This window comes from Sinocyclocheilus grahami, unplaced genomic scaffold (assembly GCF_001515645.1).
Source record: "Sinocyclocheilus grahami isolate Dianchi unplaced genomic scaffold, SAMN03320097.WGS_v1.1 scaffold616.1, whole genome shotgun sequence".
NCBI classification, from domain to species: Eukaryota; Metazoa; Chordata; class Actinopteri; order Cypriniformes; family Cyprinidae; genus Sinocyclocheilus; species Sinocyclocheilus grahami.
Genome location: NW_015505795.1, coordinates 367,720 through 394,179, shown reverse-complemented (window position 1 = coordinate 394,179; position 26,460 = coordinate 367,720). Strand labels below are relative to the sequence as shown.

The 26,460-nt window shown below is 34.6% G+C and overlaps 1 protein-coding gene across 1 annotated transcript in view; it reads right to left on the bottom strand.

The window, feature by feature from the left end:
- Positions 1 to 26,460, bottom strand: part of arid4b (AT-rich interaction domain 4B) — a 94,770-nt gene that overhangs the window by 46,814 nt on the left and 21,496 nt on the right. Inside the window, exons 2-6 of the mRNA XM_016241241.1 lie at positions 13,713 to 13,823; positions 9,216 to 9,306; positions 7,131 to 7,210; positions 6,130 to 6,224; positions 933 to 1,074 (exon numbers count right to left, since the gene is read on the bottom strand). Coding sequence (XP_016096727.1) covers positions 933 to 1,074; positions 6,130 to 6,224; positions 7,131 to 7,210; positions 9,216 to 9,306; positions 13,713 to 13,823 — 519 coding nt within the window. The remainder of the gene's footprint in view (positions 1 to 932; positions 1,075 to 6,129; positions 6,225 to 7,130; positions 7,211 to 9,215; positions 9,307 to 13,712; positions 13,824 to 26,460) is intronic.

The following is a 26,460-nucleotide window of genomic DNA, read 5'->3' as shown; positions in this document are numbered from 1 at the left end:
TGCTGATGACACTCAGCTCTACCTCTCATCCCATCCTGATGATCTGACGATAGCTGCTTGCATCTCAGCTTGTCTAACAGACATTTCTTGCTGGATGATGGACCATCACCTTCAACTCAACCTGGCTAAGACAGAACTGCTTGTGGTTTCAACAAACCCATCACTTTATCAAAATGTCACCATCCAGTTAGGCTCATCAACCATGACTCCTTCAAAAACAGTCAGAAACCTGATGATAAGCTGAATTTCTCAGACTACATTGCTAAAACTGCCCGGTCCTGCAGATTTGCTTTATACAACATTAGGAAGATCAGGCCCTTTCTTTCAGAACATGCAACACAACTCATTGTTCAAGCTCTTAGTCTATCCAGGCTGGACTATTGCAACGATCTCTTGGCAGGTCTTCCAGCCACTTCTATCAAACCTCTACAATTAATCTGAAATGCAGCTGCAAGATTAATCTTTAATGAGCAGAAAAGAACGCATGTAACACCTCTGTTAATCAATTTGCACTGCAATAAAATTCAAGGCATTAATGTTTGCCTACAAAACCACCACTGGCTCTGCACTAGCGCTGTGCGATATGCACGCGCTGTCCGGCAACTGTTCCCACAAGTTAACTCATGACGATCATGCGATTAAATATTTTAAACGATTGACAGCCCTAATATATATACACACACAGTACATATTTATACTACATAAACATTTTTTTCAGTTTTTTTAGTTTGAGTAATTTTTTTTATTTCCACATAACGTTAATTATTAAAAAGCTTTAATTAGCTTTTTATTTTTATTTCCGTTTGAGTAATTTTAGCAATTCATTTTTATACTTCAAATTTATGTAAATATGCTTTTTAAAAAACATAATATAGAGTTGTACTTCGCACAAAGTCTTGATTTTTGTGCTGTGTCCAGCAGACGTGACTCACCAGCGCAGGATACCATGTGGTTTTCTTTTTGTCACTAGCGACGACTCCATCCACACACACCACTTTGCCATAAAGCTCTTCGTTTTGTTGCTGACCGCCCTCCTCTTCCTCACTAGACGATGAAGATGACTCCTCTTCTTGACTGTGGAACAAGATTATGTGTTAATGTGTAATAAACAACAGACTGAAAGGTGCTTGAGTTACATTAATATCCCCGATAACACTAGGGATGCTCCGATCCGCCTTTTTCGCTTCCGATACCGATTCCGATACCTATGGTTCGGTATTGGCCGATACCGATTCCGATCCGATACCAGTGAAGTTTTTCCCCTCATTTAAATAAATGTAGAAATTATATATCTCTGTGTGTGGAACTGATATTCATTCTTTCACAATCTACTAGATACAGACTACTTCATTATAAAGAAAAATGAAATAAACAAATATGAAAAAATATAGGCCTATGTATATTTATAATATATGACAAAAATGTATCATAAACTAGGTTAGTGGATAATTCGGCAGCAAAAGTTATTTTAGAAAAATCAGTGCACAATAATTTTAGAAATCCAAACATTTAGTGAAAAACAATATTTTGTGGGGAACAAATAAAAGTGCTAAATATTGTCAAATGTTACACATTACTATTTGTATTATAAAATACATTCATTAAAAACATTCATGAATGTATTTATATACAAGTATATACCATAAAATTAAAATACATTTATTTTAAATCTATAGCATATTTTTAGTAAGGCAACAACATATGATAGATCTTTCTTTTAACAGTTTTAAATTTCAGTTACTGTGCACGTTAAAAACTATTTATAGTCTTTTCTACGCCCGTGTTTTGTTCTCACAGACACCCGGTAGCAAGTAACAAAACATTAAACTCCGGCAAGAAGATAAAGTCCTTTTTGCTAAATCATAGACATGTATTTACAAATCAAGTATAATGGGAACACAGAATGATCTTGGAGAGAGCTTTACCGAGCTGACTGCTGTAACCGAACGCGAGCAGGGTTTAAAGGCTGAACGAATGACTGACAGCCACAGCGGAGAAAAGAGTTTGTGTGAACTTTAATGTAAGCACTTAAATATTCATATGTAGCTCACATTAAGCTAACATATGGCTTCAGAAGTAACAGAATAATTCGCACAATCTGGAAAAAAAATAAATAAATCTCGGATTTGGATCGGTTCTCTCTGACCGATACCTGATCCGAGAAAAATGGCACTATCGGAGCCGATACCCGATATGAATATCGGATCGGCGCATCCCTAGATAACACAACATATTTAAAATTCAGAGTGAAATATTGCTGCTGATCAACAAAGCAGAATAAAAAAATTTTTAAAGCAGCAATAATAAAACCTCATTTTACATTTATGCGATTAAAAAGGGTTAGATATGACTCATGAAATCATGTTCAAATCACATTTGACCAAATAAAAAGAAATAAGACACTATATTTTGCATACAGAAAATTACATATATTTTTAGATTAATTAAAAATTAAAGACTATTATGATATTACTTGCATGACAATTAAACACAACTTTATTATTATCTATTACATTTTTTTTCGTTCAATAGTACAATAATTTTAAAAACTGACTCGGCATATAATTAATTTTAAGGCAATTTAAAATAAAATGTAAAATTAAAATTAAAAAGGGAATTATTTTAACCAATCAACAATTCTGTTTCAGATTCTGCTTTTCAGTGCTAGTGGGGTTGCCATGACTATAAACAAACAAACAATAAAAATAAATCATGGAAATAGCCCAGAACAAATTTCATCGTCATTTAAGTCTACCAGAGTTTCTCTCTTTCATTCAATTCAATTCAGACTGCAAACACACAAGTGCATCTTAATTTGGCGTTTAGACAGTGAAGAACTGCTAACGGAAGAGAACATGCCAATCGTTTAGTTATGGACTCTAACGGAGAGCCAGATAAAGCTTAACATGATTCAGCCGATCCACTCACAGAAAGATAAGCATCACCTGTATCCCAGCAGCACAATAGAAGACTCTGCTTTTCTTTTGCTCGCGTGTTCTGATGAAGATAATAAGTAATTAGGCTCTGTGAGCTGACGAGCTTCTCACTTGCCAATACTGGATATGGAGCGTGACTTGAAGGCCGCTCTCAATTAACAACCGACACTCCAGCTCACCGCCAAGGAGAGCCAATCTTGTTAGCGTTAAATGAGCCAATCAACAGCCTGCATCACGAATAAACATGACCTGATAAACCACAGGGACTCCTGCTCACTCAAACAACCAAACAAATCCAAGAAAACCTGCCACAGCAACTACTTCTTCTGAACAGCTGTGTGGAAAAGATCACTCTCTGTCATAGTTATTTTTTTTTAAAGTGCTAATTAAGTAGGAAAAGCAAACTTTATGCAACTTTTACATTTTGCAATTTTAAACTATTAAAACTATTACTATAATATAAAACTATTATGAAACTATAAAAAACAACAACAACCTTTAAACTATTATAAAAATCTAATTATTTAAAATAATTTGTGGTAATTTAAAAAAAAAAGCTGAAATACGATAAAATATAAATATTGCATGAAAATTTTAAATGAACATTTGAAATTAAGTATGTTTAAGTACTAAAATTAAAGCTATATGGAATTATTTTAAAAAATGACAAAAGCACATAAAATTACTAAAACTTAAACTAAATTTAAATTAATAAAAGCAATTAAAATCCTAAATAAATACTATAATACTATATAAATACTAAAATAATGGGGGAAAAAACACTATATGGAAATATTAAGAAACTGATAAAGTAGCAAAATATTTGCTAATTAAGTAGGAAAGATAAAGTTTATGTAATTATACAGTTGGAATTGTTGCTTCAAGCAGTGTTGTTAAAAAAATTACAACTATTATTAGATTCTAAAACTACTTTTAAAATTAAAACTATTAAAACCATTCACGGTAATTGAAAAAGTTGAAATAAAATATAAATACTGCATGAAAAGCTTTAACATTTTAAATAAGTTGAAGTTGAAGTACTACAATTACGAAAACTAAAATAAATAAATGAGTACAACAAACTAAAATTCATATGAAAATACACAAATAAATGCTCATTTAAAACATTTAAAAAATACTATAATATATATAAATGCTAAAATTACTTAAACTGAAAAAAAGAAAGCTATACGGAAATACATATAAAACATAATAAAATCACAAAATCACATATAATTATTAAACAAACTAAAACTAAAATACAAGCTAATTCAAAACGTTAATAAATACTATAAAAGTGTATAGATAATGCTAAAATAACACTGACGTCAAGTCAATTTAGCTTCATATTTTTACTGAAAAATAGGCAAAAATGCTTGTTAAGGATTAAGAACTAATCCACTAGCTGACTAATCAATGACACCCCAAACATTATGATAGCCTCTTAAAGTTCACATGTGACTGACGGAGTAATGATGAGCACATAAGAGTAGGGTTGCAAAGGGGTGGAAAATGTCCGGAAACTTTCCCAAAATCCATGGAATATTCCAAAAAATCCTGGAAAGTTTCCAAAATTTCTGGAATACTTCCGAAATTGACTGGAAATGTTCCACCTTTTTGCAACCCTACACAAGAGTCATATCTGTCATTGTGCCGATGGGACGCGTCCTGTTCGAGACGAAGCACTGGAGGAAAAGCATTGGCTTTTCTCTGATTTGTGTCTGGGGATGGAGAATTCCAGGGCAGCGTTTGTCCTATTTGTGCGACTGCTAAAAGAAGAGACGTAATTTACAACAGCATGCTCGAACTGATTCGCTGAAATCAAAACAGGGACGATACTAGGTGAGCACCAGCCAATGAGATTGTCGTTTGCACATTAGTTCCGCCTACTACAGGAAAACCCGGCAGTTCTTAAAAGCTGAAGAATTCACAGGAAAATACAACAAAGTATATCGTTTACATGTAGCGCATCAATTCTGCATGTTATGTAAGACTCTTGCTCTTCGCTCACAGTGAGAGAAAGCGACGGAGAGTCATAAAACATAATAAAATGACAAAATCACATATAATTATTAAACAAACTAAAACTAAAATACAAGCTAATTCAAAACGTTAATAAATACTATAAAAGTGTATAGATAATGCTAAAATAACACTGACGTCAAGTCAATTTAGCTTCATATTTTTACTGAAAAATAGGCAAAAATGCTTGTTAAGGATTAAGAACTAATCCACTAGCTGACTAATCAATGACACCCCAAACATTATGATAGCCTCTTAAAGTTCACATGTGACTGACGGAGTAATGATGAGCACATAAGAGTAGGGTTGCAAAGGGGTGGAAAATGTCCGGAAACTTTCCCAAAATCCATGGAATATTCCAAAAAATCCTGGAAAGTTTCCAAAATTTCTGGAATACTTCCGAAATTGACTGGAAATGTTCCACCTTTTTGCAACCCTACACAAGAGTCATATCTGTCATTGTGCCGATGGGACGCGTCCTGTTCGAGACGAAGCACTGGAGGAAAAGCATTGGCTTTTCTCTGATTTGTGTCTGGGGATGGAGAATTCCAGGGCAGCGTTTGTCCTATTTGTGCGACTGCTAAAAGAAGAGACGTAATTTACAACAGCAAACACTGTGTAATCAGTATTCCCAGACGAACCCGCCGCGTCCCTGGAGCATCAGGAGCGAGACACACAGACGCTTCATCCTTCAGGTGAGGAGTGTTTTTATCAGCGTAACGCAATCAATGAGACTCACAACGTGTCAATTGTGTCCTGAACGGCCTTATTGAAGTGGAATTTTACAACTATGATTAAAATGCACTATTAAAAATCCTTAATTGAAAGAGTTGAAATAAAACACAATATAAATATTGCATGAAAAAAGCATAAACATTTTAAATTAATGTTTAAGTTGAAGTACTAATTTCCAGAGTTTTGTAGACAATTTGCTGTTATTTTCATAACTAGGGTACCATATTTATCACAATGTAATTACGCAAGATACTTCATACTAGTGTAATCATACTTTGCCATAGCTTATTGCACTTAATAACTCTTAATAACCACACTTAATTTCCTCGCTCATGCACGTTTCTTTATCAGAGTAACGTGTCAATAACTTCCAGCAGCACTGTGCTTTTTGTGATTCAATGGCAAAACATGCAGGATCGCAAAATATTACGCTCACATGGGATTGGAGCGTCGGCCTCTGCGCTTTCCTTTTTTGCCGATGACAGGAGTGCCGAAGTGTTCGGGGTTCGTCAGAGGAAGCCTGTCGAGCGTCTGGAAGAGAAACAGACACGAGATTTACCAGTCAGTCCTAAAATAAAAATAAAACCATAAAAATACTAGTGCTGTCAAATGATTAATCGCGATTAATCGCATTCAAAATGAAAGTTTTGTTTACATAATATATGTGTGTGTACTGTGTATATTTATTATGTATACATAAATACACATACAGTATATATTTAGAAAATACTTACATGTATATACATTTATATTATTATATATAAATATATGTAATATATAAACATAACATATTTATCCAGAAAGGATTATGTGAAACACATGTGAATGAAATTAAATTATATTCCAGTTTTAAATGTGCTTCTGATTACAGATAGCCTGGGATTACACACGATTTGTATTTAAAGACAACCCGTTCGAAGGGAGCATAATTTGCTTTTTGGGTTCAAAGAATTTCTTGGTATGAAATTCGAATGGTATGACAATTAGAGATTAGACTGAACAGAAATTTAAATCTACACACACACTATACTCATAGCCTCGGTTCAAAAATAGGTTCATGCTTATATATTAAATATATTTATTTATAATATAAATTATATGAAAAATAAATATATGCATGTAAACGCATGTAAATATTTTCAAAATATATACTGTATGTGTGTGTATTTATGTATACATAATAAATATACACAGAACACACACATATATTATGCAAAAACTTTTATTTTGTATGCGATTAATCGTTTGACAGCACTTTTTTTATTCATATGTTCTCAAGATCACCTGAGCGTATGTCTGGGAGTCTGTTAAACTTCAATAGAAATACATCCGAAATGATATAATTAGCGTCCAGAACAGGATGTGACGTGAAAGTGTTGTGATGTGCAGGAGTCTGCAAGCGATCTAAACCAATGAGAAAGCAGAAAGTGGACTTGCCTCACTCTCAGCGAAGTGTCGCGCTCCTTTCAGGCAGAGAGACGAGCGCCTGAGGGTCTTCTCATCACCGTCATTAAACACTGAGCCCAGAAGAGAGAGAGAGAGAGAGAGAGAGAGAGAGAGACAGAGAGAGTTATCAGACACACAAAACGCTCCAGGACAGAGTTACGTAAGATCAGTGCTTTAAAAGAGCAGCTCTCGCTCCGGCCGCTCTTCACCGCTCTTCAGCTTTAATGAGAAACTCGCAGTGAACGTGGGCAACCTTCTCAATTGAATTACTTATTGATTTAATCAGTACTCTGGTCCTTGATGCACTTCCGGCACAGTTTCTGCATGTAAACGGCTGAAGGGAGTCTATATCTTGCGTTTATGAACACTAAATCATCAGTTGGCTTGTAGCTTCATTAGGAGCTGCAACATACAATATGGTTTAAATTGACCTGAAAGAACGACAGCGTCAAACGCAAACCTTCTGCTACAAAAAACATCTGCTGTGACTCACAGGCCTTCATCAGGGCGCATCAAGTTCATTTTCTCTCCATGTGAAGACACATATGTGGATTATAATTCGCATTAAATTTGCAAAAAAAATATGAGGAATGAAATCATTCTGTTTTATGTTTTTGTGAGAGATGGACACGGACTCATCTCATTTATGATGCTGAGTGACAAACAACCTGTGATGCTTCTCACTAACATGCATGAAAAAAAACCTGGCTAATTCAGTTGTCATAGGTATAAAAACATCACTAATATTTAACACAAATACAAAATATATGTTGATGACTATTGTGAAAAACATTTATATTTACTAATATTTAAAAAAAAATTCACCACCATTGATCAGTGTGGCAAAAAAGTCTGCATATTCCATTATAGTAGAATATTACAGGAAATTATGAACCATATAAAGTAGATTTGCAATTAAATTATTTGTTGTAAAATTGTCTTGAGAAACTTTTTTTTTTTTACTTTTAAATCCTAATATAAAAACAAGTTTTCAGCTGATTTAAAAAATATTGTCATATATATATATTATATAATATTAAAAAAAAAATTATAATACAAATATAACAATGTGCATATTATACACACACACCATTATATTTATATTAATAATTTATTTTAATAATTGACTATTATTATAATTATTTATTATGATCCTACTGATAAAAATGTTTAATCTGACTTGATTTAAAAATATAAATTATTATATTATATAAAATATAAATATTTGTTATATAAATATAATAGTATATTTATACTATATTTATATATAATAACCTATTCTTTAAAGGCACAATGTAAGATTTTTTATTAAAATATCCAAAAACCACTAGAACAGTGTTATATATTTTGCTGACTTGTGTACTTACATTATCCCAAATGTTTCGACGAATGTTTAAATCCAGAGAAATAAGCAATTTTAACTAGTGACACGGACCGTGTTGGTAATATGGGTATTATTTTTACATTATTTTGTAATAATAAAATCTCCACTACTTTACCCCACATATGCACGACCAGAAGTGACCCATACTAGGAATTAGTGCTCTGCATTTATCCCATCCAAAGTGCACACACACAGCAGTGAACACACACACACCGTGAACACACACCCGGAGCACACACATTTATGCTGCGGCGCCCGGGGAGCAGTTGGGGTTCGGTGCCTTGCTCAAGGGCACCTCAGTCGTGGTATTGAAGGTGGGAGAGAGCGCTGTACATTCACTCCCCCCACCTACAATCCCTGCCGGTATTACAATATAATAAATATTTAAATTATAAAACATTACAATATTATAAGATAATATTATTATTTATTATGATCCTACTTATAAAAATGTAGTAATATAATAAATTATAATTAATATAAAATAATATACATTTTAATTATTGAGCCCTGAGATGAAAATTACCCAGCATCTCAGACTGACTGTGCTGCTCTCACATATGATGCTAGAACCTAAAGTAAACCATAAAACAAGGATGGAAGTGGCACAGACACATAAGCAGCTATCTGAAGACATGTGCAGTGCTGAAATGCAGTGTAGGATGAGATGAGATGAGATGAGATGGTCTTACCGACGGTGTACAAACTAGCGTCAGTGAGTTTGTTGATGGTGGCCTCCTGATAGATCCCATCTTGGTTCCTGGCTTCCACCACAGCACCAACCTAAAACACAAACACAAACACTCATATTTACAGGGTTTCAGTGTCGCACCACAGCGCTCCTGACTGGCTGGTACTGGATTCACGCTCAACACTCGAACTGGAGATAACTCACTGACATTACTCACAGAGGAACGCCTGTGAGGGATTCTCATGAACTGTGAGATGGGCAAGTTACCTTTACAATAAAATACCATACATCAGATGATTCTGAATGATTAACATATTCATATAAAGACAAATTTCACAGAAACCTGTCAAGAACATGTCCAGGTCACGTCACAAAAATAAATAAATAAATTCTTGCTAAGAACTTCATTTGGACAACTTTAAAGGTGATTTTCTCAATATTTAGATTTAGATTCCAGATTTTCAAATAGTTGCATCTTGGCCAAATATGGCCTAACAAACCATACATCAATGGAAAGCTTATTTATTCAGCTTTCAGATGATGTATAAATCTCAATTTTGACCCTTATGACTGGTTTTGTGGTCCAGGGTCACATCTGAGAAACATCAAACGGCAAACGAAACCAAGCTAAAATCATTAGGATATTAAGTGAAGATCATGTTTCATGAAGATATTTTGTAAATTTCCTACCGCAAATATATCAAAACTTAATTTTTGATTAGTAATAAGCCTTGCTAAGAACTTCATTTGGACAACTTTAAAGGTGATTTTCTCAATATTTAGATTTAGATTCCAGATTTTCAAATAGTTGCATCTTGGCCAAATATGGCCTAACAAACCATACATCAATGGAAAGCTTATTTATTCAGCTTTCAGATGATGTATAAATCTCAATTTTGACCCTTATGACTGGTTTTGTGGTCCAGGGTCACATCTGAGAAACATCAAACGGCAAACGAAACCTCGCTGGACCGTTTATCAGCTCGGATCAATAATTGAGTTCAGCGCAAACAAACTTGTCCGAGCTCAGAACAGCTTTACTCGGAAACCAAAGTTGATTTGGCGTTACTGCACAGCGCTGCGAGATCCAGCGAGAAACGTTTAAAGGGGTCATAGGATGCCCATTTTCCACAAGCTGATATGATTCTTTAGGGTCTTCATGAAAAGTCTGTAACATAGTTTGGTTAAAATTTCTCAATGGTAGTGTAAAAAACACCTTTTTTTACCCTGTCAAAAACAGCTCTTTTCAGATCAAGCCGATTTTGTAGCATTTTCCTTTAAATGTTAATGATCTCTGCTGACCCCGCCCCTCTCTTCCGAGCCGCTCTCTGAGGGACTGTTTACTTTAGCCGCATTCATCGTGAAACTTGCTAACTAGCACATTATTAGGAAAGGCGATTTGCAAAGATTCATTACAAAACATTATACTCACTTCTTCTGTAGGTGAAGCTGGATCACGAATGATTCGCGCGAACATAGACACATTTATGTAGATCGGGGGCGCATTCCCTTCAGAAACAAGTGTAATCCACTGCGAGTTCAGCGGCTCAGATGCCAGGAGTAAATGACGACTGCTGTTCATTTTTACATCCAACAACAGAACTTTTTTTAATCAGTTCTTTTGTATTTGGGTCGTTATATTTCTCACATATTTCTGCTCGTTCTAAATCAGATACAGATAAAGTAGCACAGTAAAGATTACATTAATATGAATGCATTAGTGAGAGCGATTGCGTGTTTGAATTAATTCTACCTGGCAGCGTCTCTCTACTAGTAGTGAAGCTGTGGAATTTAGTTATTAAGAAATATATGCTTGAACTTTTCAGTTTCTAAGCTATTTTATTGAGAAATCACAGAACAGTGTTGACAATACATTTCCGTGCTGAATGATTCTGTGCGTGTGATGTACGCGCTACTGTCTGAAGCCTTACAGTGCAGCAGCGCATTAGATTAGAACGCCGATTAACTTACCTGTACGATAAGCTGTTTAAAACGTGCATTCTCCCGTTCAATTTCGAGCATCCAGTAATATAATCACACATGTCTTGTGGAGCGCTTTCTGAATATGCATTTATTTGTCATTTGAACTGTTTGGAAACGGAGCGTAAATGTGGAAGTCCTTCAAAGATTTCTTATCCTGTTGCGCCCTCTATAGGACCAGCGACTTGTCGACGTCAAGCTTAAAGCGTCATGGCAGAGCATTGAAGTCGATTAGTCGGTGCAACCCCTAGTGTGTACACACACTGCCAACACACATTTCAGTTCAAACAACTTGTAAAAGTGCATGAAGCATCCTATGACCCATTTAAACTCGCCGCAGAATGAATAAAGATTTCTGCCAGATCTAGTGAGAAGCATTCAAATTCTGCACAGAGTTCTGCTATAAACAGATCAAACAGCGCTGATGTAGAAAACCAGAAGCAGTAACACTAACTGTAACCATGAGGTTATAACAGAAATAGTCTAATGTTTTTACGTTATTCATTTCAGGGTTTGTGCATCCTTTTGAGAGAGACTTTCACAACACACAACTATTTCCAGCACTTTAAAGCTCTAAAAATTATCCAATTTAAAAGTTATTTTAATGGGATGGGATAAACAAACACTTATTTAAAATAAAATTGAAAAAGACAGCAAATTAACACTGTAACCAGTAGATGGCAGCAAAGGAGCACTTATTGGCTTATTAGTCATTCATTTCCACTTTTTTGCTTTATATTTTGATATCATAAAATCACTATTATAAACTATCAAATGTTGTCAAAGCTTTTTCATGTGAAAACTTTTCATGTATTTGAAGTAAGAAAAGTCGCAAAGTGCCTTGAAAAACAAACTTTTGTTCAATTTGCGACTGAATCACAAAGTAAAGAGCGCTCCTTTTATAATCACTGATGTTGTTAAAAAAAACAGAATGAAACTAAAAATTCAATGTAATAATAAAAATAATAATTAAAACCTTAAGGTCAGACAGCTAGATAACATTATCTCGATGAGATATTTATATCAACAGAATACGTTTTCAAAACATCACATTTCCATCACGTTTTGCATTTGGCAGACACTTCTATCCAAAATGATTTCCATATAAATCAAAGAATATAATTGATCAGTTCATGCGTTTCCTGGGAATCAAACCCATGACCTTAATGCTGCTAGTGCTCTACTTTTTTTTGAGCTACAGAAACACAGAAAACCAAACGTTGAATCTGGAAGAAATAAAAACACATGCACTTGATCAATGAATAAGACTGTAGGAATATAAAACAAAAGCATGATGAGCTCCAATGCTCTGCTTTGATTTCTCTGACAATCTTAAAGTGTGAATGTGCCGTGTAACAACTCTTCTTTCTAATGCATAAACACAGCTAGAGAGAGAGAGAGACAGAGAGAGAGAGAGAGAGAGAGAGAGAAAGAGAGAGAAAGAGTGTGTGTGTGTGTGAGAGAGAGAGAGAGAGAGAGAGAGAGAGCAAGAGAGAGAAAGAGAGAGAGTGTGTGTGAGAGAGAGAGAGAGAGAGAGAGAGAGAGAGAGAGAGAGAGAGAGAGAGAGAGAGAGAGAGACAGAGAGACAGAGAGAGAGAGAGAGAGAGAGAGAGATGCAATGATGTCATCGGTAGTACAACGGCAGGAATATGATTACAACCTTGAACAAGGTCTCTGGTTTGCGAGCAGGCAGCTAATCACATTTCAGGACTATGAGAGAGGAATTATAAAACCTCAGAGAGCCATCAGGAGAAACACATGAGGAGAGAGAGCAGAGCAGACAGAGAGAGGACGCTTGAGAGGAAAACACTCCATTCCTCAGAAGAGACAGCAATGAAAACACATTCATTACGGGACTCCATTTTCTCTCCAACTTCACAACAAAGCAAGTCCAAATGCATATTTTATATATATATATATATATATTTTAAATAAATGATTAGTTTTATTCAGCAAGGATGCATTAAATTGATCAAAAGTGACAGTAAAAGACATTTATATAGAGATTTTTTTTTTTCTTCAAATAAATGCTGTTCTTTTGAACTTTCTTGGAAAAAAGTTTTACTTTCCACAACAATTTTCAATAAATAATATTATATAATCAGAAATGTTTTTAGAGCAGCAAATCAGCATTTATGACTGGAGTAATGATGCTGAAAATTCAGATTTTCTTGCAGCAGTAAATAACATTTTACTGTGCATTCACATAGAAAACAGTCATTTTAAACTGGAATAATATTTCACAATTTTTCCTGTATTTTTGAGCAAATAAATGCAGCCTTGTTAAGCAGAAGAGACTTTTTAAATCAAATATATACATTTAGAATAAAGACTGGCATTGTTTACTTTCAAAAGCAGGGATGAACAATACAAAAATAAACAGACCTCCACCTTTATTTACTGTATTGATTTTTGACTCGTCGATCATGCATAAAAGCCTTCTCTAATCATTGACCATCCATAGATTCAAAACATGTAGAAATATAACAGCAGAAATAATGGCCCATTTGCAGCTCACCTTTGCTTTGACGAGCCTCTTGGCGGTCTTGATCTTGGCCTCACAGAACGCCCCTCTGTATTTGGCGCTCACGTCAGTGCCAACGGTCAGGTAAGGGGGCTCCTCCAGTGTCTGAGCAACAACAAACACAAAACATGCGTGAATTTCATTGCAGATTTATGATAATGTGGCACACAAAAAAAAAAAACTAAGGCCATTTGTTCAAAGCATGTAAGGTCAGGCTTATGTACCGGAGAAATGAGTGTTCAGGGCACTAAAGCACAGTTCAATCACCCTCGTCCCGAGCGAAAAACTGCTGCATGACTCCATTCACTTTACATAAAACAACAACAACAACGTGTGCTGGATACCGAACGTCAAGATGTATGCATACCGCTGTAAATCTCTGTGAAATCGTAATACTTCTAGGAAACAAAACAATGAGAACTAGTAAAGTGAGACAGGTAAGAAAAATGAAGCCATAAGAAAATACTGAGGGTGTAATGGTGTAGCAACGTCTGAATATGGAATACGGAAACTGTTTGACATTAAAATGCATCACGAGTGATACAGCTATGGAAAAAAGCTAGCGTGAAGAAAATAAGAAAGGTGTTTGCCACAATATGAATTTTAATACAACAGCAAACGCTGTTATCCTACTAAACACACTCCTAAAGTTAAATAGTAACAACAACACAATATAATATTACATATGAATATTAAAAAATGGTATGAAAAAAGAAATAAAATTTGCAAGCAACAGAATAAATATAAACAACAAACTTGGTTTTCAAGAAAACATTCAGAAAGCACAAAAGACAAAAAAAAAGTAATCAAATGTAAAATAATAGCCTACTACTTTAATTAAAAACAGAACATTCATAAATGTTTATTCACACATCATAATATTTCTAATATTGCATTAATATTTAAACAATGACATGTAGCTTTTAAGTATTTGAGTAAACATTGCTTCAGGGTTTCTCAGTAATTATTTAAAGAAAGATTAATTAAAAGAAAATGAATAAAGAAAAATTACAAGCAATAAATGGTTAAATGGGTTTTAAGTAGGCTATTTCAAGCTATTTCTATCAATGCAGGTGTTATTTAAGCAAAGATTCAGAAAATAAAACAAAAAGTGATGTAATATAAAACTAAGTTTTGTATTATGTTGAAATCAGTTTTATTTTAGTATCACTGATATAGAAGTTACATTTAAATTTTAGTTAAAGTTTTAGTAACTTTGTTGTGTTTTTGTCATTTACATTTTTTTTTATTCTATGTCTAAATAATTCATTTTTATTCCAGTTTTTTTTTTTTTTATATACCAAATTGAACTAAAATGTGAAATATCAACTGAAGAAATGTAAGGGATTACTCTATTTTTTTTCTGTAATGTAATTACAGTTCTTCTTCTGTAATTGAACTTAATACTGTGTATAGACTGTATAGTATATATAGTGGATTTAACATCAAAAATGAAAGTCTAACCTTAAAATGCATGCTTTTTATGCACCCTTCTCACTTTAAATACTTTGGTGAGTTAATAAGAATATTAGTAACACTTAAGTGTCCAATTCTCACTATTAACTAGTTGATTATTAGCATGAATATTACTGGGATATTGGCGTTTTATTATTACTTTAAAAAAATTCTTATTCTGCAAGACCTTATTCTAAATCCTTAATCCTACCTCATTCTTAAACTTAACAACTACTTAACTAAGTATTAATAAGCAGTAATAGGAGTATATTGAGGCAAAAGTCATAGTTAATAGTAATAATTGGACTCTAATATAAAGAGTGACCAGAATCATTTATGTAGTTATGTATTATTTACTTGAAAGAATTAAAAAAAAACATTTCATGTCTATCCTTGTATCATTAACTTGTCGAGGTTGATATAGGATTTAGAAAGTAATTAGTAATAAGTAATTAAATACTTTTTGGAGAGAGTAATTTGAACAGTAATCTAATTACACTGTTGAAGATGTAATTAGAAACTAGAAACAGCTTGCACAGGTTCTGCGCGATCCTCTTCACTAATATTCTTCTCTGGTTCTCAATCGGGCTCAAATTGATAAGCAATATTGACGACACCATTATTTACAATACAAGCGGAGCACATTCTGAGCTGAGGGGCGTGACGTTTCTAAACGCACACTAGGTGGTTTAGCCAATCACAGAACACTGGGCCAGCTGACCAATCTGAGCCCATCACGTGTTTCTGAGGGAGGGGCTTCATAAAAACAGGAAATCATCGGAGCATTCAGAATGGAGAATTGTTTTGCAGTCGTGTTGTGACTCCATGAACTGAAACTGAATCGTGAGGTGCTTTTACATAACAATCACTCAGTCTTTTCATGCAACTGTTGCACTAACCTTCAGCAGAGAAAGTGAACAGAAAAACCCATTATACTAGCTCTAAAGCGTCAGTAAATTAAAGCCAGCTGCTCAGTTTAAACTCCCAGCTTAAACAAACCCACGACAAACCACCGACTGCCAGATGACAAGAGCCTTGCACCACAGAAGAGCTCATGATTCTGATGAACAGCATGATAGCATGTGTTTTACGCTCTTTAACTGCCATCAGATGTAAAACACTTAGTCAAACGCGGCTGGACTACATGCACTGGAATGACCACAGAAGAAAAGACAGGAAAACCCAAAAATAAAGTTGTTATAGTCTACAAAAAGGTTCCTAGGCAGTCATCTAAAACAAGAGAAGCTTCATTGAAAACCTGTTAAGACTGATAACAACTAAACAGAGCTGTGATTTAGTTATCGACTCTTATCTATCATATGTTGCTGCCTTCGTTACTGTGCTATACACTTAAAAGAATGTTTTAATTTTATAGTTTATATTTATATATAAATATATTTACTTGTTTTCATTCATGTATTTTACAGCAATGTGTAACATTTTACCAGATTTAGTCCTACACTTATTCACTTTTATTTGTTCCCCACTAAATAGTTATTTCACTAAACGTTTAGATTTTATAAAATTGTGCACTCATGATTTTTCTAGAATAACTATTGCTGCTAAATTATTCACTAACCTAGTTCATAATAGTATTTTTGTCATAGATTATGATTATATATATTTTTTTTCATTTGTTATTTCTCATTAAAATGAAGTTGTCTATATTTAGTCATTCTGTTTAACACACACAAGAGTGACAATCAGGTCAACACAAAGTATAGAAATTCTACATTGAAACTGCGCTGGTATCGGTTTGGAATCAGACGATACTCAGAATTTTCTGGATCGGATCGGATAACATTTTATTGATGCATCCATAAAATGAATAGCATCACTACTACAACCGCCCCAGTGATAACATTATACCATTTCTGCTAAATTCAGTGTAAAGCCATCCAAACACACAGAACTTCCATTGCCTTAAAATATAAATAAATTAATTAATTTAATCTAAATTAAAAAATAAATACATTTGATTTTTTAATTAATTAAAAAAAATTGCTATAAAGTAGTAGCAATTGCTGAATCACAGACAGACAGACAGACAGACAGACAGACAGACGGTTTTACAATTCGATTACGATTATCATGTCAACTCAACGATTCGATTCGATTTGATATCACGATGGATCACGATTATATCAAATTTATTTTGTGCATTTTTATTAAATTATATAAGATGGCTACTTTTAAATATAATTACAAATTAATAATAAATAAAAAAATTTTTTAAAAGTGTTAAGAATTGAACCAACTAAATATAGCTTCAAAACATACAAGCAAATATAAAGTCATAAAGGAGGAAAAAGAATAATTACAAGTGATAAACAAAAAGTACTTTCAGTATCTGAGAGTGCTTTAAGTATCCGAAAGTTTACATTAGGGCTGTGCGATTAATCGAAATCATCATAAAATCGCAATTTGAGCATGTGCGATTTCTAAATTGCTTTATAGCACGATTTTCCGCGCCCCCGACCTCCTATCAGAGTGCAGCTATCAGAATGCAGCGCGCCTAAATGGAGCACGAGAACAGAACAGACCCGGCGGGCATACAAACGTAACGCCAGGTTCACACACTGTGGTGCGTATTTTTTCCGTGCCCATGTTAACGGATCAGAGCGTTCACACTGCACGCGATTGCGGTCCGGCAGTGCGCTCCAGGAGCGGTGCGTCTGCAGCAGTGCTGCGATCGTTTCCGCACGGAGTCTATTTCTGCTGTGCTGCACGCGCTGAATTAAAGTGACAGCGCATTATTCGTGGTAAAAATGTACATGGATTGACACGGAAATTTAGTAATGAGACCATAAATGCATATAATTAAAGTCTACTGTTTCACAGTCAACACATGGCTTTTTGGCTCGATTTAAAACAAGGAAAAGTGCACTTTTAGATAAACAAGGCAATAATAGATGGCACTCGTGGTGGTAGTTAAACAAAGTTATATTTATTGAGTTTAAACGTGAATATGTCTATGAAAGATTGTATTACTGTACTGTGATAAAAGAGAATCACAATGCTGAAAAAGCATTTTCAGAAACAACGTTTGGATTTGAAATCAAAATAATGGATAAATGTTGTGTTTGTGGTAAACACCCGCGGATCAGGAGCGGACTGCAAACGCGTCCTGTGCGACAGCAAAATGAGTCTGTGCTGCTTCTGCACCGCATACACATACTGTATACACACTGCAGACGGAGTACGTGTGAACTTGGCGCAAAAAATCTAGTTCAACATCTGAAGCAACATCACAAAGAGCTCTATGACCAATGCATGGCAAAAAAACCCTGGACACGGGATGTTTTTTTTCTGCCATATGTCTATTCTAGAGACATTTTGTTACACCTTTACTTAGTGATTATTTTGCCTTATGTCTGTTCTAGAGACATGTTACAGCTTCTTGATAAAGCTCTAATTGGTTTTCTTTTGGAAATAGGCTTCACACTGAATGCATTAATGACTGTAAAGCATGTCTGTGTGTGTCAAAATCGTGATTAAAATCGAAATAGCAAAATTGATCAAAGAAATCGCGATAGGCTTTTTTTGTCCATATCGCACAGCCCTAGTTTACAGACAATCATAGTTATGGGTTTTTTCTTTTTTCCTCAGCATTATTGCTGTTTGATTACTGACGAGATCATAGACAGTGGCAGCTTTAGGCTAATAGGCTGCATTCACACTAATGCGCAGATCTATTTTCAACATATCAGATGTTTTGTCCTGTTCTAAAAACAACTGACTGTGTTTAGGCCTACATCAATTCATATCATAAAAGTATTCGGAGATGCAAGTGCATTTTTTAACCTCAGCCACGATCACGTTAAAGGACAACAAACACAAAGCGCATGTGAAAGTCTGTCAGTGCGCAACTTTCATGCATCTAATACGTACTGCATTCCAAACGGCAGAAATGAAAGCATATCTAAAGTAAAACACTGAAATAACGGCTGATGGAAGCACAAGTCAAGCAATGCACACATGTCTCACAGCGCACATATTCTGTGCAAAGAAAGCCTGCTGCGACTGTCTAGCACACACACGTGCCACTATAAGCTTGTTTTGTCCAAAAATGTGCCCAGATCTCGAATTTAAAAATAGAGGGTGCATTTTTTTATACTGGCGTGACAAGCGCATATGTGAATGACGTCAGTAGGCTATCATCGATTACAGTCTATTGCTGCTTCGATGCAGAATCGTCCACGTCTGCAATGCACTGATTAATTTCAACACCCGGACGTACGTGTTTGTTTGTTTTTTTGGTGAAAATGAGAAATGTTGCAATGGTAACTAGCTGAATTTTTTTTCCCCATGCAGTTAACGTTTATGTTTTATGGTTGTTTAACTTTAATAGCCCTGCTTAGAAATTACTTGCGTACGAATGATATTATCAGATTTTTTTTCTCAATTTGACATTGTATCAACATAATTCCAACAAAGTTGCATTACTGACTCTGCTTATATGCTATATGTAATTAAATTTCATTTTAAAGTTAAGTAATTTCATTTAGTTTATTTATTTTGGAAATATTTGAAATGTATATTTGATTAAAAATTAAATGTCAAAAAATTAAATAAAATATTTGTAAATTATTATTAATAAATACTAATTTATAATATAATATAATAACCATTTCTGCACAGTATTGTGAATTGTGAAAGAGTAAAACATTCACTGCATTAATGAGAAATCACAATTCTTCTGATTCTGGGGTGAAACATCACCTGGACCTGTTTTAATGAGATTCACCCACTTAAATGCGAGTTAATGACCTACTGGCAGTCTTTCTCAATCTCAATTCTTCAAAAATCTTCACCTAGGATGCCTCGAGGGTGAGTAAAACACAGGCTAATTTTCATTTTTGGGTGAACTAACCCTTTCATTTGACATATTCACAAAAACATAGCATTAGATTAGTGCAGATCTTTGACATGATGGCCCACCAGCAACACTTGTGAAGGTGAGCTTGGTCGGTAATGTTATAAAAGTGGGCTTAATGAAGGTAACTGCCTGTTCTAAAGGCTTTAACACACTACTGACCTCAGTGCAGATGCATCTGTAAGTCACGCTCACATTGCAGCAGCTCAGTGCATTACCTTCAGTCTCTTCCACGTTAATCAATACTGAAGTCATGCCGATGAGGGAACAGCAGCGGACTGACGGGATCCAAACCATGCCATACTATCTAACTAGTTAACTATTAGTCCAGCACATCAAAATATGGAACAGGAAGATGATGAATAGAGATGAGAATTGTTCCGGTCTAACTGGTTTCTTAATGTTTCCATTAGAGATTATTTTAGTAATTTTGTGTAAGAAACCTACAGATAATCTTTACAAAGACGTGTTTGCAAAAACTTTTAATGACTTTTCACTGACATAAACATACAATGTACCTTTAAAATTGGTGCAAGCTATAAAAATACTAAAACAACCAATCTTTAAGTGAAAGTGAAAGTGAAGTGACGTGTGGTGGCCTATACTCAGAATTTGTGCCAAGTGTCCGCAACCTTCTGGTTACAAGTGCAACGGTCTAATCATTAGGCCACAACTGCCCCAACTGTTCTGGATTCACTAAAAAGAACTAAACGACTCATTCATTTGGGGTTCAGTCTACATTGGTCACGTACATAAGTTTCATGCTATAAATTCAGTATCAGTGAAACATGGCAAAAAAAATTTTGCCAGGCAAATTATTTTGTAACTTGACATTGATTCAGGAGATTTGGGTTCACTAAAAATAAATAATTGACTAAATTAGGGCTCAGTTTACACTGTCTGCTATGCGTTTCATGCTATAGATTCAGTAGCAGTGAAACGTGATTAAAATAATAAAGTGCAGTTCAATAAGCGAGTCAGATTAATTCAGTACCTGTTCTGGCTGATTCAAGTGCTTTTGATTCACTAAAAAGAACCGAGCAACTAATAAGATTCATTCATTTGTGATTCAGTCTGCATTGGTCGCTATACGTTTAATGATAAAGATTCAGTAGCAGTGAAACATGATTAAAATAATATGTAGTTCAATAAATGAGTCAGATTAATTCAATAACTGTTCTGGGCTGCATTTCCCAAAAGCATCGTAAGCTTAAGTTGATTTTAGAACCATTGTCACGAATGGAGCTACGATCAGGCTTACGATGCTTTTGGGAAACGCAGCCCTGGCTGATTAAAGTGCTTTTGATTCACTAAAAGGAACTAAGTGACTCATAAGAATCATTCTTTTAGGGTCACACTATATCATATGCTCCATGCTATAGATTCAGAAGCAGTCTTGGACTTAACAGTGTTTTAAGGTTTGGTACTAAAATTGAAGATTGCGAACCAATGAATGGCATGAAAATAATTTAACAATTAACAACTTCCTTCAGTAACATTTTTAAATTAATTTTCAGTAAATATGCAGCTGATATGAAGTCGTACATACAATTTCCTTCAAATGCATCACAGATCTCACTTCCGCTAGGGTTCCCAGCTTCCCGCACGGCGAGCCGCAGATCGTCACAAACTCTCTCAGTCTCCAGAAGGATTGGTGGCGCTGCCAAAGAGTGAAGTACCCAGCCTGCTCTGCTCTGCTGGCTATCCTGTGGCTCTCAGCCTGACGGGGCATCAGCAGACACGCCACAGATGTTCATTAACATCACACAAACGGCCCTGACAATCTGCTCTTAGACGACTGCCATCAGTCCTCACGCGTTCCAGAGAAACAACAGTCAGCGACGGCCTGCAGCTCTCCAGCGCCGCACCAAAACAACCACAAAACAAATAAATCATGCACACATTTAACGGTGAAGTGTGTCATTTCTAAACTGTGCACAGCATGCGAGTAATCATCACATACTGAAGCACACATGACGCTCTCACTATATGAGGACATGAATATGTAAACATCATCTCCAGAGCTGCTCTGAGAGTCGCTTCATGAGCATTTTATGGTTTCACTTGATAACATCTATTGTCATATCACAGTGATCGTCACTATTTTTTTCACGAGAGCCGCACTTATAGGACAAAGTTAATAGGAGAGCCACTTTTACTGCAAAGTATGAAAAGTTACATCCAGTCATAAATAGCATGTCTGCTTCTCAATCTGTCATCCCTGAACATACAATATGCAATGCAAAGGGGTTTATTTTTTAAAGTTATTTACTTCTACATTACCCCATCATGTATCAAACCATAAGAGCACATTCAGCGTTAAGCGTTTGCCAAAACAACTCCGCAGTGAGTCAATGTCATGGACGTAAGGGCAGAGCAAGTTTAAATATCTTTCTAGTCTATATTTCCATCTTGTAATTCCGCTGTTTTGGGTATTTTTAAAATATCAATTATTTATAATAGAGCAGACACTGATTGTTGTTCATGTATTTATGTTCTCATTTAGTGAGACAGCAGACGCTGAAAGCACTGCGCGCTTCAGTATGTGTGTAGTAAACGAAACCGCGCGTCTGTGCCATTCATTCATAAAGAGACATGCAGGATTCATATTTAAATGGTATTTTTGCAGCTTAATATTTACAGATACCAGTCAATATTGCGATTTGATTTAAGTGTAATGACCTACCTTTCATTTATTCACCCAAACTTTGACAAATTCCGTGACATTCCGCGTTATACAGTAAATTCAGTTTTTATGACTGGATTCCGCAATTCCGTCCACTTTATCCGTATCGCAGAAATCATAGGGCCATAATTAAAATGGGTTCTATTGTCTTTTGTGGACGCTTGCGTCCAGAGTAGACACGGTGTGAGTTTTTTTTAATGGCTTAGTTTTAGCCCTACTTGTTTTTAATGTTTTTATTAAATATCTGTAAATCATCGCATTATTTACTGCCATGCGATCCACACATTAAAGCTTGGCGAGCCGCGCAATGAGTAACACTGTCATATCATATACACACAGAAGCTTAAACATATTCACAGCAAACTGTCAAAAAAGTCTGGTTTGACCTGAAATTATGACAAATATTACTATTGTAAAGTAGAACATACATTTTAATGTAATGATAATAATAATAATTTAATCTTTAATTTTTATGGACTAATTACACAATTATTGTTCCTTGTTGTGCAGCACACTGTTTTGTCTAACTTATTTGATTAAAAGATATTGTTTTATGCTTTCATTTAATTACCAGAATAATTCAAATACAACACAATTTCAGAAAAAGCAAGAACAACAAAAACAATTCATAGGGCCATATTATTATAAAAAAATGAATAAATTAAATTGCTTTTATGAATTGAATTCTTTTGATTAAAACATTAAAATAGAAACCAGAGAAATTAAAACAGAAAACAAAGAATTTGGCGTTTTAAGAAAAACAAACAAATTGTTACATAAATTGTACACATTTCATGACTTCAATTAATTAGACATGCTTTTTGATTAATACAACTTAATTTAACCATTACAATGGAGTCCAGAGAAATTAAAACAGGAAAAAAAAAAAATTGGGGGGAAAAAATGCAAGAGAATTTAGGGAAAAATAACAGATTTCATGTGGCCCTACAAAATGTGCAGTATACCTCCAGGGAAACCCACAATGCTCAACATGACTTTGCACTTATAAACAACAATGAAGCTACTGTAATGATACTTGTTAAAATATTTATCTTTGCATAATGCAACTTTATATGCTACTACTTAAAACTGTTATACATTTACATATAGCACAATTTTATTCAAACCAACTTAAAAAAAAGGGGAACAAAAAAACAACTACATTAGTAACCAAAGATAAGTACTACTATTTTTTAATAATAGTACACCAGTATTTCATTTCAAATATAGCTAGTGTATTCAGAAAGTTGGTCAACAAATTTACTTACAGCTTATAGTTTAATAGCTTAATAAACTGGTACATAGTAGGAATGTGCGGGTCTAGTCGACTAAACGGTACAGCTCCTACTAGTTGACACTGAAAACAATAGTCGATTACACGACAGACAAAAAAAAAAAAGGAAAACCAAAAACAGAATTTTATGATTCACATTACCATCATTTTAACATTGCATTTAAAACATTTTAAATAACAAGTTAAAATAAAACGTTTGAAAAATAATACATTATTTTTTCATGTTTATCTGGGCGGAAACGACATTTTTACCTCAGAGCTCAGACCTCACATGCGTTTTCTTCGTGTCAGTTGCGGTGAGTTTAAAAATGACCATACGAAAGACGAGAAGGTGTGGGATTATTTTGAATTAGAAGGAAACGGAAAAGTTGTGTAAACTGTGTAATGTCAAATTGTCTTACAATAACTACTGGAGCGATGCGTAATCATATTCAATACAGGCACGTAGGCATTAGCTTAGAGCAGTGGTTCTCAACCTTTTTTTCCACCGGGCCGCACGCATATTATTTACATATTACGTCAGAACGCATGGTCTGAGTAAGTAAAATGGGCATTGTTGCATTTTGTTTTTAGACGATATAGCCTACACGAAGTACGTTTTTAAAAGCCGTTTTAATGCCATTTCTTGATAAACCTTCCTATTGTTTTTGACTTGTTTTAATATGTTGGCTAACGTTATATGAAGATTAAGATGTCAGGCTATTGATTGATTTTCCATTGTTCTGCATTTCCCCAGCTGATTGAATAAGCTATGCTTTGACCGACGTTGAGTGTATACTCTTCTTTTATTTCTTTTTAACGACCGCCTGAAATGAAATGATGATAACGCGAGGCAAGTGTGCGGCAAGCGGAATTCATTGAGGGATTTGACAGTGTGATTCATAGATTAAGTATTTCAAATGTAGGCTATTATATATGCTACACGCACGCACAGAGGTTTTTTTTTCTTACCATCTTTTGGGGGTTTCTTGCTTTTAGACTAGTCGACTAATCGGATACAAAACTTTCGTTTAAATGACAGTCAAATTAGTCGTCGCGCCCATCCCTAATACATAGCATAATTGAATCATTTAAGACAGCAAAAAACTTTACTTTAAGTATCAGATCAGGAGCGTTTGATTTAGTAAGCACTTACTAGGGCTTCATCCGTTGTGTTTAATAAAGGATGTTGAGAGATATTCAGCCTCAAAACCCATTTCAGCAAATTTGGACACAGATGGTGACCAACTGGAGATGTGTGAGATCTGAAGGTCAGGAGGCCTCGAGCAAACACACTTATTACTGGAGCTTCTGGCCTCATATAGTCGAAGTCCTTAAGGTGTTTTCAGCTCATGCATGATCAAAGCGACCCTCCACTTCAAGAAGAGTTTATTTAAGCAGTTTAACTTTCAAAAATCTTTCGAATCCCCTTCAGTGAGGTCGAGCATCAGAGTATCCAAAACCAGGTTTTTATGAGCACAATCTGCTGAGTTCATGAGCGTTACATCAGCTTTGGTTTTACACACCATAATCACTAGCATCTCTAGACATTTCAGAAGGGGAACAGGAGTATAATGGGATATTGTATATTCACCCTCATGTTGTTTATGACTTTAATTTCTTTTAAACAAAACAACAACAACCCCTGCCATATTCATCTGAAGTCATATGGCTATACAATATCTGTGCCTAAGCAATATAGTGCAAAAATCAAATGCACATTTTTTTTTTTTTCCGTTTTAAAACTTAACAGAATCAGACACTAGGAACTGTTGATGTATGTAAAAACAACTGGTTGAAGAGTTTGGAAAAGGGCTGCATGATATTGGAAAAAACTGCCAATATTTAGATTTTCTGCAATATATATTGCGATATGAAAAAATTTGAAAGAATAACTCAAGAATGATTAAGTGGTGTGATTTTGTTGGGAGTGCATCTACATAGGAATTTAAGAGTAATACAAAAAAAAGAAATGACTTGCCCTACCAAAATTTTCACTTTCCTCACCACAATAAATAAATTCATATTTTAATATTTTTAAATTAAAAATTAATAAATTGATTAAATTAAAAAATTGAACGAACGTCTAAAATATATGACAATAATCATTGTTTTGACCCATGTAACAAATGAAATTTCACAATTCTCAATTCCAATATTGATTGCATAGCAAAAACTAAGTTCAAACATTAATTAACAAACACAAGAAATTGAGTAATCAAATGTAAAATAACACTGCATACTCTTCACTGTATAAATTGCACTAAGCCAGGTCAAAATATCGATTTTATTTTGATCTATCATGCAGCTAGTTTGGAACGACAGGAGGGTGAGAAAGAAAAGGACAATTTTAATTTTTGGATGAACTATTCCTTCAAGATTTTAACAGTCTAACTAGGCCTGGGTGATAAAACGGTATCGATATTTATCGACGGTACACCTTCTTCAATGA